A 16710-nucleotide genomic window follows, 5' to 3' on the forward strand; every position below is an offset into this window, starting at 1 on the left:
GTGGTTTCTCAGAGGTGCTGACCTTAGTTCTGTGTACTGGATGTCTGCACCCTTTCTCAAAGCCCTAGTTAGAAAATAATCATCTTTTAATATTACTCTTTCTACCAAATTGTCACTTAGCCTTTAACTTTCCTCTTTGTAGGGGGAGGTAAGGGAGAGACTTTCGAAAGCAGAAATAATTTTTTTTTTATTTCATTGACCTCTTTCAATTCAACCTTCTCCAAGTAATAGACAGCAACCAGATCAGATGTCCATGTTAGTGTTTTGGGGTCTTCTAACAATTCAGAGCTATTGACAACCATGAGATAATGTTTTTCCATTTGAGATCTTTGGCGGAAATGGCAGAGTTTTTTTGTAGCAACCCATTTCTGGTCTCTTGCAAAGGACTTCTAAAAATGATTATCAATCAGTAAACAGAGTAAGGGCCTGCTGTATGCTAAAAGCATTATGGAGAACCAGAAGTAGAAGTCATGGTTCCTCTCCTTGAGGCAATCCATTAGGAGAAAAAAAGCATGTGTATGTGAAACAACTTAGAGAATAAGACAAGGCAGTATATAATTAATTGCTAAATTGTGTGGTGTAGGCTAAAATACAATAGAAATTCAGGGGAGATGATCAGTATGGGTTGGGACTAATCAGGAAAGGCTTGGTTACAGGGTATCTATTCATAGATGAGCATGTTTCTCTTTTTAGGACTAATCCAAGCTCTATTTTACATTTTCCCATTATCACAGAATCACAGATTTTGAGAGTTGAAAGGGTCTATGAGGTCATCTAATTCATACCCGAAAGCAGTCCCTACTATATAGCACCTATGGAGTGATGGTCCATCTTCTGGTGGAAGACCTCCAAAGCAGGAGCACCCACCTACCCTTGAGGCAGCCGATTCCACTTTCTGACAGTTCCAATTGTTTGGGAGTTTGTCCTTACATTAAATCTGAGCTACTTGTTGCTTCTAGTTCTGGCTGCTGGGAAAGAACAAAAATAGACAGATCTGCTATGCTGGTGTTCAGATAAATGGTAGGTAATCATTTAAGGCAAAAGAAATATTTGTACATGAACCATTCCTCTACTTTTTCTATCTTCCAACCCTTACGGTATTGTGTCAAATGAAAGTGACCTGCCAAACCCGCTCAGGTACAACTCTTTCCCATATAGGAAATGCCCCCTGTAGCTGGGAGCTGTCCGCAGCTGAAGCTCATTAAGAAAAACATGAAGGTAGGCTTAGCAAGACACAGCTGGGTTCAAAAGGGACATGAGCCAGTGTTCCTATATTCAGATATTTTGTACAAATTCAAGCTATCATACTAGCCTGTAAATCATCTTTTAGTGCCACTGACAGAAACTAAATCTTAGGCAAATTGATCAAGGGCCTCACCTCCTCTAGCATTTCCTGTTTTGATCATTTTAAACTTCTTTTGGCCTCCTTTCTTATTTCACGTATTCCACCCTGATTCATAATGTTCTCTCCTCTGAACAGCTTGTAGTTTACATATCCATAAAAATTCCAGTATTTACTAAATAAAGATCCTTCCATAGAGAATTTCATCTTTACAGTTAAAATATTTGTAAGCACTTATCACAATTTAGATAAAGTTGAGCAGCATAGCAGGACTGCTATTTTGGTAATGGAGAAGGCATTTCCTAAAGAGCTGGTAATACTGGGCTCCTGGTACTCCCTTGAAAGCCAGTGGGAATGTTGTGCCCAGATAAAGGTGGAGACATGGGCAGAATGGCTTGCTTTGTTGTGTAAATGTTGGGGCTCTTGGAAAGAAAATACTGAATTACCATTGGGCTTCATTTTTTTTTTCATGTTTTCAAAGCACCACTTTGTTCTGTGAGATGAAAGAGGCTGGTGGTCCTGAAAGATGTTTTAGGACTTTCGTCGCTGAATATACGAAAGGAAATTTAGCCAAGTTGGGCAAACTTCCCCCCTTTCCAGCTCTGCCACTTTCTATGGAAACAACATCAGTCTCCATCTGTTTGTGTTTGGGTTATATTGGGGAAAAGGAGGCCCTCATCTTCCCAGGTTATTTTCTCTGGTGAATGAGAAAGAATTTTTACTCTTCCCTGCGTTGCTGAAGAGTTGGGCACTCCCTGGAGCATGAAACTTCAGAATTCGCGGATCTCCCATGTTGAGCTGTTGGCAGGATCAAGAGATAAAATATCCATTGAGTCTTTTCGTTCTGGATCTCTTTTTGGCTGTATACCTTGAGGCTACGTTTCTAGGGATCTTAAAATGTAAATAATAATGTTGAAATCTCATCTAAACTCTTGGTGTACCTATCCAGAGGACAAGATTTTAAAATTAGATTTAGAAAAATTAAATAAAAGATACCAATTACAGTGGTGGAACCCAGTCATAAATTTTAATCCAGCTTTTTATTAGTTGCAAGATTGCCTTATGTGGTCATTAGTGATATTACTGCTAGTCTGTTAAAAAGCTTTTCATTTTCAGGTGGGTTAAAAAAGATAAAGCTAGTTTTTGCGTGTTTTTCTTTTAATTTTTTTTTTCTTTTTTTGCAGTATGACTCCTATCATGCTGCCTGAAAATGCAGTTCTGCCATTGTTTCACCATCCCAATTCAATGTTGAAAAAATGTCTGCCTTATCAAAGGAGAGCATGCTTAGGATGGGTGCCAGGTGTTTGTACTAAGCCATCTCCAAATGTAACTCTCAAACAGGAACTGTTCAATTGAGCATTGTTGCCAGGTCACCAAGAAAATGTGATCTAGATAACTCAAAGTAAATCTTGGAGTTGTGTGATTTAGAAGTATTTCTTAATACTTTAACTTTTCTGTCAGGATCAACACCGTGGCAGAGTTGAAATTCTGTAAATTACATTTTCTCATAGTGTACAATGAATAGAAGTGGATTTGAATGTTAGATGACAACTCTTCATTACTTTTATACTGTTCAGATTTTGTAGGTCCTAATACCGCCATCTGGAAGAATACATGAAAAGCTTTGAATTTTGTAGTAGTTGTGCTAAAAAAGAACTGGTTTAAAAAAAAAAGTCCAGTAGCATTAAGCTTTTGCCTTCTGCCAATGATAAGTATAGTTGCCACTCACAGTAACCTGTATTCAGTATAATTGTGAAAGTTCAGTTTCTGGAGGGGGGGGGTGTGTGTGTGTGTGTGTGTGTGTGTGTGTGTGTGTGTGTGTGTGTGTGTGTGTGTGTGTGTGTGTGTGTGTGTGTGTGTGTGTGTGTGTGTGTGTGTGTATTTTCCCCACACCAAGAAACTCTGTTTAAATATTGTATTTTCCTGAAAGAGTTAATGAATCTCTGAAGTAAGTAATTACACCACTCACATCTCACGGTGTAGGTCATCACAAAAGATTAAAATTGTGTTTATTATGTTTTACACACACACACACACACACACACACACACACACACACACGTGATATCTTGAAGCAGTTGATCATGGTGTCTTAAGCCCAACTTGCCAGCACGTAGGAAGTTTGTTTTGGTTTCAGAATGTACTTTACCCCATGGTAGCTGGCAGGGTGCAGTACTATTGACATCACTGTGTTTCAAACAGAAAATTAACAAGTGGCTACTGTTGTGATTCCAGATTGCCTTCCCAGCCCGTGAGAGAATGCTTTCTCTTTTGGACTACAGCACTTCTCGGCCCCTTCATACCATTAAATCAGCAAAAGGGGGCTGCCAGCGTCAGGATGAACCCCAACAAAAGGCCAAACAGTAGAGAAATGTTAATAAGGAGAAAATCTTTCATTGCTTTCCAGATTAATGGGAAAGATTCTAAGTCCCAAAGTAATTTCTCTACCCTAAAGCCCAGTAAAGTGTCATTAGATTAGGTGCTGAAGATACCTGATCTGTCTAGAGCTTTTCCACATATAGGAAGAATAATCTTCCTTGCCCTCTTTGTAAATCTCTGAAGAATTGTCAAAGGAAAATAAGGTTTTTTTTGTATTGAGAACAAATTACCACTGTCTTCTCCCATGATTTGTCCCTATTTCCAGAATTTGAAGTAATGAGTGAATTTATAAAGGGATTTATATTGAGAAGCTCAACCTTGTAGAGAATAACTGTCAAGTGAGTGAGTTGTGTTAAATCACTTTGGAGATTAAAGGCAGCCTGGGCTTCCTGTGGGACTTCCAGGAAGAGCAGACTCCTCCGGAATAAGATTCTGTTTATTTATTTGTTTGTTTATTCACAAGGCTGTTGAATGTCAGCTCCTCCTTAGAGATGAGTGTAAGATAATGCTACAGAATGCGTTTACGTGTTCCGAGCTGCAGATTCTTTACTAACCAGTAGCCACTGAACCCTGCATGAAACTTCAAAGGAAATACTATGAAATCATATAGTGGCTTGTGGTGATGTCCCCTGCTTTATGCAGATGATTCCCAGATGTATAGATCCAGCCCTGAGCTACAGACCCACATCACTGACTTTTAAACGTCTCTAACTAGATATGACATATGGATCTCAAACTCAACATGTCTAAAACAGAGCTGTTCCCCCAGATGCTCTGAAATGCTTCCTTTCCTGAACTGTCTCGTAGTTGATGGTGCAACTGTCCACCAAGTCACCCAAGTGCAAAACCTCCGTGTCACCTTTGATTCCTTATTCTCACCCCACGTTTTCATTCTGTTGCTGAATCTTGTCATTTCTGCCTTTCACAGAATGTCTCATGTGTCCTCTTCTCTCCACTTACACAGCCACCATTGAGTTCAGGCCGTCCTCTCACTTGGACCATTGCTATCCCTGTCCCAGATCGCTCCCCACTCCAGTTTGGCTACCATTCAGTTGCCAAAGTCATTTTCTTAAAGCAAATTCTCAGTAAATTCCAATAGCTCCATATTTACCCATAGGATCAAATAAAGTATTTCCCTTGGGTATTTAAAATCCTTCACAATTTCCTGTCTTTATAGTTGTATTATACTTTACAAGTATACTCTACTTCTTATGCTTTACCCCTCTTCAGACACTGTTATCTAGCTGGCTTACTTTTCAGTTTGTCAGCCAAATCAGTCCTCCTGGCTCTTCGACTTTGCCTCCAGTGCAGTCTCCCCCAGTGCCTGGAATGTTCTGCCTCCTTACCTTTGCCTTTTAGTTTGCCTGGGTCCTTCAAAATTCAGCTTCAATTTCATCTTCTACACTTTTCCACCTTCTTCCATCCCAAGTCCCCTTGTGCTGCTGATGTCTTCCCACTGAGATTACCTTGCCTACAGTCTGACTATATTTCTTGTATGTACATAGTTATTAACATTTTGTCACCTTGAGCTCCTTGAGGACAGAGATAGCTTTTGTATCCCCAGAGCAGTCTCTGCCATATAGTAAGCATTTAATAAATGCTAGTTGGCCAATTGATTAGTAAACTGTTTTCTGAAACATTGTGAATTTATATATGTATAACCAGCTCATCTAAACTTTTCTGGATTAACCAACTCTTTTCTTTCTTTCTTTTCCCATTCTTATCAAGAATATAGGAACAAATTAAACTTTGATCAAATTACCACTTTCCTAGGTTCTCTTTTGAGGACAGAAAGTTGAAATTGATGATGAAAGTAAGATTTATTTTTTTTAAATTTTCTCTGAGTTTTACTTGTACATATTGTTGTTCAGCATCACTTAGCATCACTAATTATTAGTTGGTTTATAGCTTATTTGGCTTTCATAGTTTAATTCTTAGATTTTTCCACTAAACTTTTACCTGCCTCCTTGAAAGTTGGACAGCAGCAGTACTCTGACAGATTCAAGGAAGCTTATTACCATCTTTAAGAATGGAAGTTGAAAAATGAGTTGAGAACTCAGTCATTTGACCTCTCTTCTTATCTTGGGTTTGGACTTGCATAAATAAGGAGATATTAGAAACCGGGCATTTCATTAGCAAAACATGAACTTAGAATGTTCTTGGAAGCTTTTGTGTCTGTTTGCATTTGGGTGACAGGTGGGGTAGTATATCAGGTTACTTATTGAAAGGATATTGAAAACAACATGGGAACATATTAGTATTTATATCTACCATTTAGCATACTCCTTTTACAAAATGTCTTACTGCTGTGCTTCTCTGTCTTCACTGAACTCCAGTCTGATCATATACTTCGTGTGTATAGTAACTGTCTGTGACCAAGTCTAGGAAGTAGAAAAAGGGTGATAGAGATTATTGTCTATAATTTCTACCACTATCATCTTTCCTGGAAAGAACCATATCTGGGATGGAAGTAAAATGCCAGGTGTAATAAATGCAGATTTCATAGCAGCAGAACTTCATTTTTCCTTACCCTAATTGGATGGTTGTGGCCTCAAAAGAGGATTTCTACTATTTTCAACTTCTCTGCCATTCATTGATTATTTTTAATCAGCAATGAAAATAATTATTAGGTTACGACTTCTTGGAGACAGGGAGACTGGCTATATTTTACATATTCTTGGATCCCCCGTAGCATCTAATACAGTGGTACAGTAGGGGAGGGTTCAATAAATGTTTGATGATCACAAACTGATTGTTGCTGTCTCCTTATCGCTGAGAAATAAACATCTGATGATATTTAGCCTGTTATGGATTCTGGGTGTTCTGAGAAAGAATATGGCATTATTGTTGACTTCATAAATGAAAATGTATTGAGAACTTAAAATTTATGGGATCTCATACATAAAATAGGAATGTCTCATTCCAGTCATCTTAGATGTTCTATATGCATACACACACACAAAATATATACATTTGTATAAATACATGGTTTATATCCAGCTACACATGAATATACGTTCAAGTAGAAACACAAAAAGAGATCATGCTTTTGTATATCAAGTATGATTATTAAATGGTTTGATTTAAAATGAATTAACCATCCAGCTAATATATACTTCTTTTTCAGATTTGAACAGAAAAGGGCCTAGAGAAGTCTGTGAAGTGTGGCATTGAGCCCATGACAACCCAGGCAAATTGAGCATAACACACACACACACACACACACACACACACACACACACACACACACACACACACACACACACACACACACACACACACACACACACACACACACACACACACACACACACACACACACACACACACACACACACACACACACACACACACACACACACACACACACACACACACACCCCCCTCTCTTTATTCCAGTTCCAGCAGATCCAGCAGAGGATCCTGTTTGGTTATTTTACCAAACCAGAAAAAAACCTAGAGGTGTCTGTTAAGTCTGCCACTGAGGCCATGACAACCTAGTTAAATTGAGCACACACCTCAGTAAAGGCCGATCCCCGTCGCCAACAATTTATTAGCGAATTTGTACTTCGTATTTATCTTCTGTGAATTAGATCATATTTTACTGCTAATTAACAAATATATTTAAAGTTGCTGTCTTGTACTTAACTTTTTTTTCTTTCTCTATCCAGAAACAAAGTCAGCTGATCAATAGGACAGCATCATGCCGCTCACTTGTGTGATGGGCAGGAATAATAGAGGTTCATATCCATGTTAGCTTTTTTACCGTTCCATTTATATAGCATGCCATTTTTCTAAAAGAGAATGGGGAGGGAAAGTGTGTGTTCCATGTAATTTTGAGAAGGCAAAGTATTTATAGGACAAGTGCAGCAGCAGCAGAATTTCAGTATTGAACATATACGATGAGGGCTGCACACTGATGACATTTTCAGTTATGTGATCTCAGAGTTAGAGAAAATTGACTCCAAGTCACAGCAGCATAGCTCAAGGACTTGTAGCCCATTACGTAACACTCTGCAGCGAGGAAAATGCAGGCTCTGTCCCCAACACTTGACTTGTTTTCAATTTCTGATTTAGTTACTTGGCAAATTCTTGGTCTCCTGTAGTGGAGGAATGAAAGAAGAGGCTTCCAATAAAAGAGCGTGCTTCCAAGGGCACCAGCCAATGAGAGATTGTTAAAGCTGGATGGGGTTGGATTTCTTATTGTTGTTGGGCAGGGGGATTAAGAGTTCGGAAAGACAGAGACTTGAAAAACATCATATGATGTTTATGGAGATTTCCTCAAAGGGAGTTCCTCTTTGGGTTGTTGATGCCAGTATCTTAAAAAACTGTGATTTTATAGTGCTGCCCTTTCCCCATCCCGTTCCCTGCCCCTCCCAGCTCCATGTTAATCATTTCAGTTTGGCTAGCAGAGTTTGCAGGGACTGAAATCAAAAGCTAGCATTAGTTTCTTTGGGGGAAAGTGATCCCAATCTGCCAAAGCAGAAGCCAAACAGACCATAATTGTTTCTTGTCCCACAAGGGATTTATCCCTTTTGAAGGTGTGGGTAATTTTGACAGGACTCTCCTCTGTAGCAGGATAAGTGGCTGGGAATCGTTTCTTCCCCTGGGTGAAAACAAACACAAACCCATCTTTAGTCTCATTTTAGAACAGACCCCAGAGTGTCTTTGAAAATAAAAGCGCTTGGGTATTTCTTCATTCTCCTACCCCCTCCCTCCTAGTTAGGAGACTCTAGTTTTCCCACAGGGTACCCCCTGCTGTTTCTTCCATTCTTGACTTTGGTTTATTGTCCCAGAAGCTAAATTAGGAGGATTTTCAGCTTTAAAGTTTCTACTGAAATAGGGGTGGAAGTGAAGAGGTGGGGGTGGGAGAGACTGGGGAGAGAGAGAGAGAGAGAGAGAGAGAGAGAGAGAGAGAGAGAGAGAGAGAGAGAGAGAGAGAGAGAGAGAGAGAGAGAGAAAGTAGGGGTCTAAATAAAAAGTTAAGGGAATACCAGAGAATCGCAGTATCCTCTTTTAAGCTCCATCTTTCTTTATAAATGAAACCTCAGTTTCTAATCTTGAATGTTTTTCCTGCTGTTTAGTTCAAAGATGATCAGAATATTCAGAGTACCATCACCTTGCCTAATAAGAGGAATGCCCCAACTTTGAAGGAAAATGACAAGGCTCATGAATCTGTGTCCCCTGAATTTCTCCTGCCCATCTTGGCTGTTCCACTTCCTTGTTTTATGTATTCTTTCCCAACCACATCAGACCCCCAACCCACAGACCTCCTGCCCTCATATGCAGATGCCCTTTCCTGGGCCATCAATCATTTGAGCATGAAGGTAAGAAAAAAGATGGCCAGATGGCATTGAAAAATATGCCTTTCTTGTCCAGTTACAAGCAATGAGATTGTAGAGAAGAATGGAGAGCAGCACCACCTCAAGGGAAGGGAAAGTGCTTTACTCAATAATTCCAGTTTTAGAGATCTACCGGGGAGAGATTCTCAAAATTGAGAGAATAGGTTCTCTGATTGGGTTCTTCCCAGCATATAGGCATATGGCCTTCATTACCTTGGAAAAGTCTATTTACCAAAGTGTGGCATGCCTATAAATAAGCACTTTTAGAGACCTACAGGCAGGATTCAGATGGTAACTTTGGAAAATGTGGCTTCCCCCAATTGGCTGCTTTCTTGCATCTGCTACTAAGCCTTATGGTTGCTCAGCTTTCCAAATGCCTGACCCAATTAGGAACACAGAAGAGAGCAAAAATTACTTTGGCACAAAGAGCATGACACCCTTCCAGACGAGGATAGAGAAACATCATCCTCAGCATGGGATAGTAGAAGGAATACTGAATTTAGAGCCAAATGGCATGGGTTAGAAATCTGGCTACTTCACAGGAACAGCAACATTGTGTGATGATCAACTGTGATTGACTTAGCTCTTCTCAGCAATATAATGATCTAAGACAATTCCAAAAGATTCATGATGGAAAATGCTAGCCACAGCCAGAGAAAGAGCTATGGAGCCTGAATTCAGATCGAAGCAGGCAGTTTTCACTTTTTTGTGTGGTGTTTCCCTTTTGTTCTGTTTCTTCTTTCAGAGCATGACTAATATGGAAATATGTTTACATGATTGCATATGTATAACCTATATCAGATTGCTTGTCATCTTGGGGAGGAGGGATGAGGGGGGGAAGGAGAAATAATTTGAAAATCAAAATCTTATAAAAAATGAAAGTTGAAAACTATCTTTATGTGTAATTGAGAAAAATAAAATACTGTTTACCAAAAATAAATAAATAAAAAATTTAAAAAAAAAGATCATGGGCAAATCAGTTAAATAGGGCCTAAGTTTCTTCATCTGTAAAATGAGGAATTTAGATATGAAGACCAGGTCTCTAAGCAGAGACTTGATGACCAGGTACATACTATATTGGATGATCTCTGAGGGAGGTCCCTTGCAAGTCTTAGATTCTGGAATACTGACTAGATTATCTCTAAGGCTTCTTGTAGCGTAAATATTTATTATTTTTACACAATAATATTCATTTTGAATTATATTAAAAGATATAATGTCACCACTGCCTTGACAGGTCATGCACTTTTATGGTGCTTGTATGTTCTTAAGGTACAATGTACCTCTTGCAGAGAACCTTCATTCCACTCCCTATAGAAGAAACTAGATAACTGCTCTGGCAACCCTTTTTGCCACTTTGAAGACCCAAACATAAATGTTTATGGTTTTCAAGATTATTCTCAGCATCCAAATCACGAATATTGGATGATTTTATTCATGTAAATGATATATAATAGAAACTAAGAGACTTCATTTCAGACTAATTTCCTCTTAGTCACAGGACTGGAGGCCCTGTCCTTCACTCCTGATCACCTGAATGCCATTTCCTCTCTGCTTCTATGTCTTTAAGACCCTACTAAAACCTGTTCTAGGAAGCCTTCCCCAACTTGCATCAGCCCTTAGTGTACCTTCCCCCTTCTGTATATTTGTTGATAATTTATTAGGTGGTTCCATTCTGTCCCATCTTCTCCAACAAATTGCCTTCTCTATACTTCTCTTTCTAATCTTCAGTCTCTCCCTGGCTGTTTCCTTGTTGCCTAACAATAACACCTGTCTCTCTCTCTCATCCTCAGAAAACCCGTACTTGATGCATCCATCAACTCCAGTGTTGACTTGTTGGCTGTACTACTAGGTAGATACTTACACATAACAGATAATGAAAGGCAGCATCATTAATCAATCAATATGCATTTTTAAGTGCCTACCATACACCAGACACTATATGAAATTTTATTTTAAATCTCTGACTGGATTTATAAAATACTTGTTAAATTAACAAATGAATAATAACAAATCACTTATACATCTTGGTTTTTCTACTAGTGAATTTAGCATGGGTGTTGATATTATGTTAATATAATGTTGTGGTGGTCAAACCAAACAGAATCCTCAGTTGAATTTTCTTTTCTTTACCTGAAACTATACCCAGAATAAAAAATCATTTTTAATCCTTTATTGAAATCAGAGGTAAAAAATATTACCCATGGGTACTGCAAGTAGATCAGTTGGAACACCTTTAGTCTCCTCTGGAATGAGTTTTTCTTACTTTAACATTAGTCATTAATTTATCTGGCAGCCCGATGTTTTGGCTTTTGGTAAAGATGATGGCTTATTCTCGGTGGAGCTTCCAAAACTGTACCAATTTTTAGCAAGAGAGATGTGGGCCTCTTCCTTTCTCCCTCTAATCAGCCCTTTGTTTATCAAATATTAGAGTCCTAACAATGACTTTAAAGAAATTTCTGTTGTAGTTATTTTTCTCTTAGTAAGAATAAAGGTCTTCTGTGACTGTGTGAGCTGTCTTACTTGGGAGATTTCTATTTAGGAAATGAGTGGAAGGTTTCTTGAACTTGGGGGGTGTGGAGCAGCAGGTAAAAGACCATAAATGTAAAGTATAGGGAAATTTGCTGAGGAATTGGGGTTTTTTTGTTGGTTTTGGGGTTTGTTTTTTGGGTTTTTTTTAACCTGGGTCAAATAAAAAGCATATGTTTATTAAAACTGAGTTTGCCAGATATTTGCCTGGAATTGAGTTATTCATTTTAACAGAGTTTGTAATGGAGTTCCTGACAGACCCTTAAAGATAGTTGGAATGGTGAGTGCTACAAGAATATTGACAGATGAGGTATAGGATAGGATGGAGGGAAATATAGTTAGTCTTTCACAACATGAAAGTGTTTTGTATGACTACACATGTATAACCTATATTGAATTGCTTGCCTTCACAGTGGGGGTGGGTGGGAAGGGAGAGAAGTTGGAACTTAAAGTTTTAAAATCAAAGGTTAAAAATCATCTTTACATGCAGCTGGGAAATAAGCCATACAGACAACATAGAAATCTATCTTGCCCTACAAGAAAATAGAGGGGACCAGAATAATAGAAAAGGGGGTATTACAGAAGAGAGGGTAGATTGGGGAAAGGGATAATCAGAATACACACTGTCTTGGGGTGGGGGAAGTGAGAGATGGGGAGAAAATTTGGAACTCTAAATCTTGTAGAAGTGAATATTTAAAACTAAAAATAAACTAATTAATTAGAAAAAAGTGACTTTAAAAAAAGAAAAACAAGAATGGTTTTTCCTAAAATAAAAAAAATTTAGTACTGGCTCAATATGAGAAAAACTCTAAGTATAATTGATTATATGCAAAAACAATCAAAATCATATGATTATTTTAATAAGTGTAGAGCTTTTAATAAAATACAACAGCAATTCCTGTTAAAAACACTAGAAAGTGTAAAAATAAATGAAGCCTTTCTTTAAAAAAAAGAATATTGACAGATTATCAGTTAACTACCTGAACTCCCTAGCCTTAATCATCCTTGCTTGTAAGTGACAGAACTGCCTTTTTCAGCTTGCTATCAATGAAAATTTCTCTTAACATTATTTCTGCACATTTAGATGGAGAAGACATAGGATTAGTGATCTGGTAAAGCCATTTCTGCCCTCTGTGAGAGAAAAAAGGATAATACTTCTGTCTTGTTCATGGTAGATGTTGCAAGTTCACTTTGCCTGAGGATGTATGATATGAAAAACATATTCTTTGACTTTCTCTTAATGTGTGATGCTAACTGATAGATTACTTCTCATTGTTGTATGGGATCATATCTTTGGAGATTGGCCTTATCATATCTTGTTAGTTCCAGAAAAGGCAGGAGTTTATCTGTCAAGATTTACGGGAGGATTTGCCTGAGAATTTCCAGTAGAATGTGTTTGTGAAACTTGTGATGACTTTAGAATGGGTTTCTGAAACTTGGTGACTTTTTGAACAGTTTTATCAAATTAGTCTTTTCCTTTTGCAAATATAAAGGGAGGAGGATAAAGAAAAATGAAATTAAAACCTATGATGGTTTCAGGAATTGGGCCTAAAGGAGATGTCATGGCCATTTTTTCTGTCTTTTCCTATCCGTCTTTGCCAGATAGAGGTTTTCAGTATTCCACTACAATTAGTTCTGTCTCCACTGCAGAAAGGTTGAAATTTTAAAGATGGTTTACCACTTATTTAGCTTTTGATGGACAGTGGGGGCTAGTGCACAAAAGACGTAAATAGTGTAGCCACTGCACCATACTGGACACAGCAGTGGCCTTGCAGTCAGAAAAACCTGCCTCAGACATTAGCTGTGATACCTTGGGCAAGTTACTTAAATTCTCTGTGCCTCAGTTTCCTTATCTGTAAAATGATGAGGAGTAGACTTGATGACTTCTAAGTCTAAATCTATGATCCTGTGAATCCCTTCGTAAGAGAAAATTTTACATCTCTACAGCATACCTTAGCTGAACCCCTTCCCCCTCGCACATATATTTACTAGCCTTAGGCTTTAGGTAGCCAAGACCATATTTAATTGTCCCAGTGTACTTTCCACACTCTGGATGTTATCGGGTGGGAATAGCTTATTGGGTCTGAGGACCAGTAAATGGCCGTGCCAGGGCTTAGCAGCAGGAATAACAGCCTAGAATAGCTGTCGTTTGTCACATAAAATAGCCTGGCAAGGCATGGCCCAAAAGCTCCGGAAGCCTGTTGTTGCTGCCTAGCTCTTGGGAACTAGAGAAAGGAGAGGGCAAAGTGGGCATGGAAAGGGAAAAGCCCAGAGTGCGTCTTCGCGCAGAGCCTCCAGGTAAGGCGGCAGCGAGCTGGGCTTTGCGGAGCCCCTCACCTCCGCTGACTCTCCTCCCTGTCCCGCAGACGAGCTCATCTGCGCCTTTGTTTGGAACGTTTGAAAGTGCTGATCCCCCTCGGACCAGACTGCACCAGGCACACGACGCTCGGGCTGCTGAACAAAGCCAAAGCACACATCAAGGTGAGGATGGGGGCCCTGCACGCCCAGGTGCCAGACCCAGCCCGGCCCCGAGGGCAGGCGTTCTGAGCGATCGTCACTCAGAAGCGGGGTCAGCGGCTCCCGAGCCAAGAGAAACAGAGTAGCGCAGCCCCGTTACTAGTCGTGGACACAATGTAGCCACTGGAGCGCTGCAGACCGTGCCGGAATACAGACATGTAGCTGGTCCCTGGGAAGGGAAGACACGGCCCTCTGGTGGACGGGGCTCGGCCTGGCGCGGCCCCTCCGCGCTTGTCCATTCGTGTTCAGGGAGGGCAGTCTGGTTGAGGGAGACTGCTCCTGACTTCCCCCGCTCTGCACAAACAGTACATTCACTGCACACCCAAAATTAGTGAGAGATCAAAGGATATGATGAAAAGGCAGGGAAAAAAGCTCTGTTTTCCCTCTTCCTTCCTTAGAAGAATTCCTTGTAGATGCTAGGTAGGAGATCAGAAAGTACCATTATTTGTTGACGTTCTGTGCACAAACATAAATAAACAATGTTTTATCATCTTAGAAACTTGAAGAAGCTGAGAGAAAGAGTCAGCACCAGCTTGAAAACCTGGAACGAGAACAGAGATTTTTAAAGCGACGGCTGGAACAGCTGCAAGGTCCGCAGGAGATGGAACGAATACGAATGGACAGCGTTGGCTCTACCATCTCTTCAGATCGTTCTGATTCGGAGCGAGGTAGGCAGACTGTGGCCCCCCAAACACAACATGACCTTCTCTGCTCCCAAGCAAAAGCTGGGAGAGTCCAGAGCTGTTTCTCAGCAAAGATGTAAACCTTAGTGATTTCCTTAAAAACAATCAAGAAAAAGTACTCCATGTAGCTGCCTTTTGTCATCGATATCCAAGGATACTTTTTTGGAGTTGTGAGGGGTGACCTGCCAGTCCGCTGTGTCTCCTCTCCTCCCAGGCTTTCTTCCATGCTCTGTTGAAAAAAAACAGGCTTACCCCTGAGGTGAGCACTATTAGGTCCTAGAGATTCTGGGGCTCACTGACTCCCAGGCTCCGCCATTGGGTATAATGGCAGGAGAAGAAAGAATGCCACTTTCTGGAGAAGACGTTAGAGTGAGTGAAAAGATCCCATACTTGAGTACTTGTATCTGTAAAAACATGACCCAAGGTAAAGGGCTAGGCCAGATGATTTCTTAAGACCCCTTCCAGTCCTAAGCTCTGTGTGCAATTCTGTAATTCCTCAAGGAACCTTATAGCCAAGAGGCAAATCATGTTTTTCATCCTTATCTTCGTCATCAAAAATTTTGCTGAGTACATAGTGTATGTGTAGCACCCTGTTCTTACTCAGCAATCTTCTTTCCTCCTAAGAGGAACTTTTATTGACTTCATAGGGAAAGGGGAAAGTAGAAATCATTTATTAAGTACTTACTATGTGCCAAGCATTAAGCTAAACACCTACAAAATTATCTCATTGGAGACTCACAACAGCTCTATAAGGTAGGTCCCAGTTAGCTGCCCTTTGAATTTTTCTTTTTCCAGTGAAGGGAAGAATTAATTTCTAACATGGTTCTGTTCAACATAACCTCCTGGATAATCTCCTTAGAGGCAGTCCTCTTTATGAAGCATAAGCTAAGCATGTGTACTGTTCTTTAGAATTTTATAGCTAACAGGTTGTAAGTTCCTTGAGGCAAAAGCCCCCTACTGTGGTTTCTTCTTCTGTCTTTTGTCTCCCCAGCACCCAGTACTGTGACATGTGACATGCGCTCATGGTGAGTGCATAACAAATGGTGCTTATTGAATTGGGTTGAATCAGAGAATGCTGAGTAAGCAGCATCAGAAGTACTATGGATGTGGCAAAGAGCTATGCTGTGTAGCTTGTTTAGACAGCTGGCTACATTTTAGAAGTAAACCTCCCAAACTTTTAAAGCAACAAATCCTTGTGAAACTCATTTCATTCTAACCCCTTGGACTCAGCAGTCAGAATTCCATTTTTCCTTCTGTGGTTGTGACTTTTGTAATCTATGAAATTGGTGCCAACTACAAGACTTCAAGGCTTGGGTTTATTTGTTGGAGGAAAGATATAATAAAAATAAATTTACTTTGGCTGGGTATAAGCCTTTTTAAAAAAATTGGAAATATCTTTTTTTCAAATACATTTCTTTTCTGCGTATGCTTATTTATGCAAGCACATGAACATACACCAATTTAGCTTTTGGACTGACTGCAGATATTTATGTACATAGGCTTTGTTGTCATGAGTGTTTGTTTGTTTGGGTAGAAATTTCCATCCGACTACAAGAAATACCACTAAAATGGAGATTTTGCTATAAACTATAATACAGTGATCCTAAATGATGATTAAATCCTTAGTCGCTTAATTTCAAGTAATAGTAGATACAGTAGTAGATATAATTTAATTTTCGTGATCCCATCTCAGAGTGCCTTATGGATATTATCTCATTGAGGGCATGAATAATTCTGACAGTTTGATACAAGCACTAACTCAGGCTCACAGAAGTTAATTGAATTCCTATCATTACAAAGCTAGGAAACAGTACAGCTTAATTTGAACACAAGTCTTTTCAAAGTCTAGTGGGTTTGGGGGGCTTTTTTTTACTCTATCATATTTTGAGCATCTATCCCCCATTTATTATATGATTAA

General features: G+C 39.5%; 1 protein-coding gene across 4 annotated transcripts in view; it reads left to right on the top strand.

Annotated features, from left to right (window-relative positions):
- Nucleotides 1-16710, top strand: part of MXI1 (MAX interactor 1, dimerization protein) — a 101999-nt gene that overhangs the window by 82097 nt on the left and 3192 nt on the right. For all 4 annotated transcript variants that reach the window (XM_072622045.1, XM_072622051.1, XM_072622058.1 and 1 more), the window contains 2 exons: nt 13959-14073; nt 14606-14777. In XM_072622045.1, coding sequence (XP_072478146.1) covers nt 13959-14073; nt 14606-14777 — 287 coding nt within the window. The remainder of the gene's footprint in view (nt 1-13958; nt 14074-14605; nt 14778-16710) is intronic.

This window comes from Notamacropus eugenii, chromosome 1 (assembly GCF_028372415.1).
Source record: "Notamacropus eugenii isolate mMacEug1 chromosome 1, mMacEug1.pri_v2, whole genome shotgun sequence".
Lineage (NCBI taxonomy): Eukaryota > Metazoa > Chordata > Mammalia > Diprotodontia > Macropodidae > Notamacropus > Notamacropus eugenii.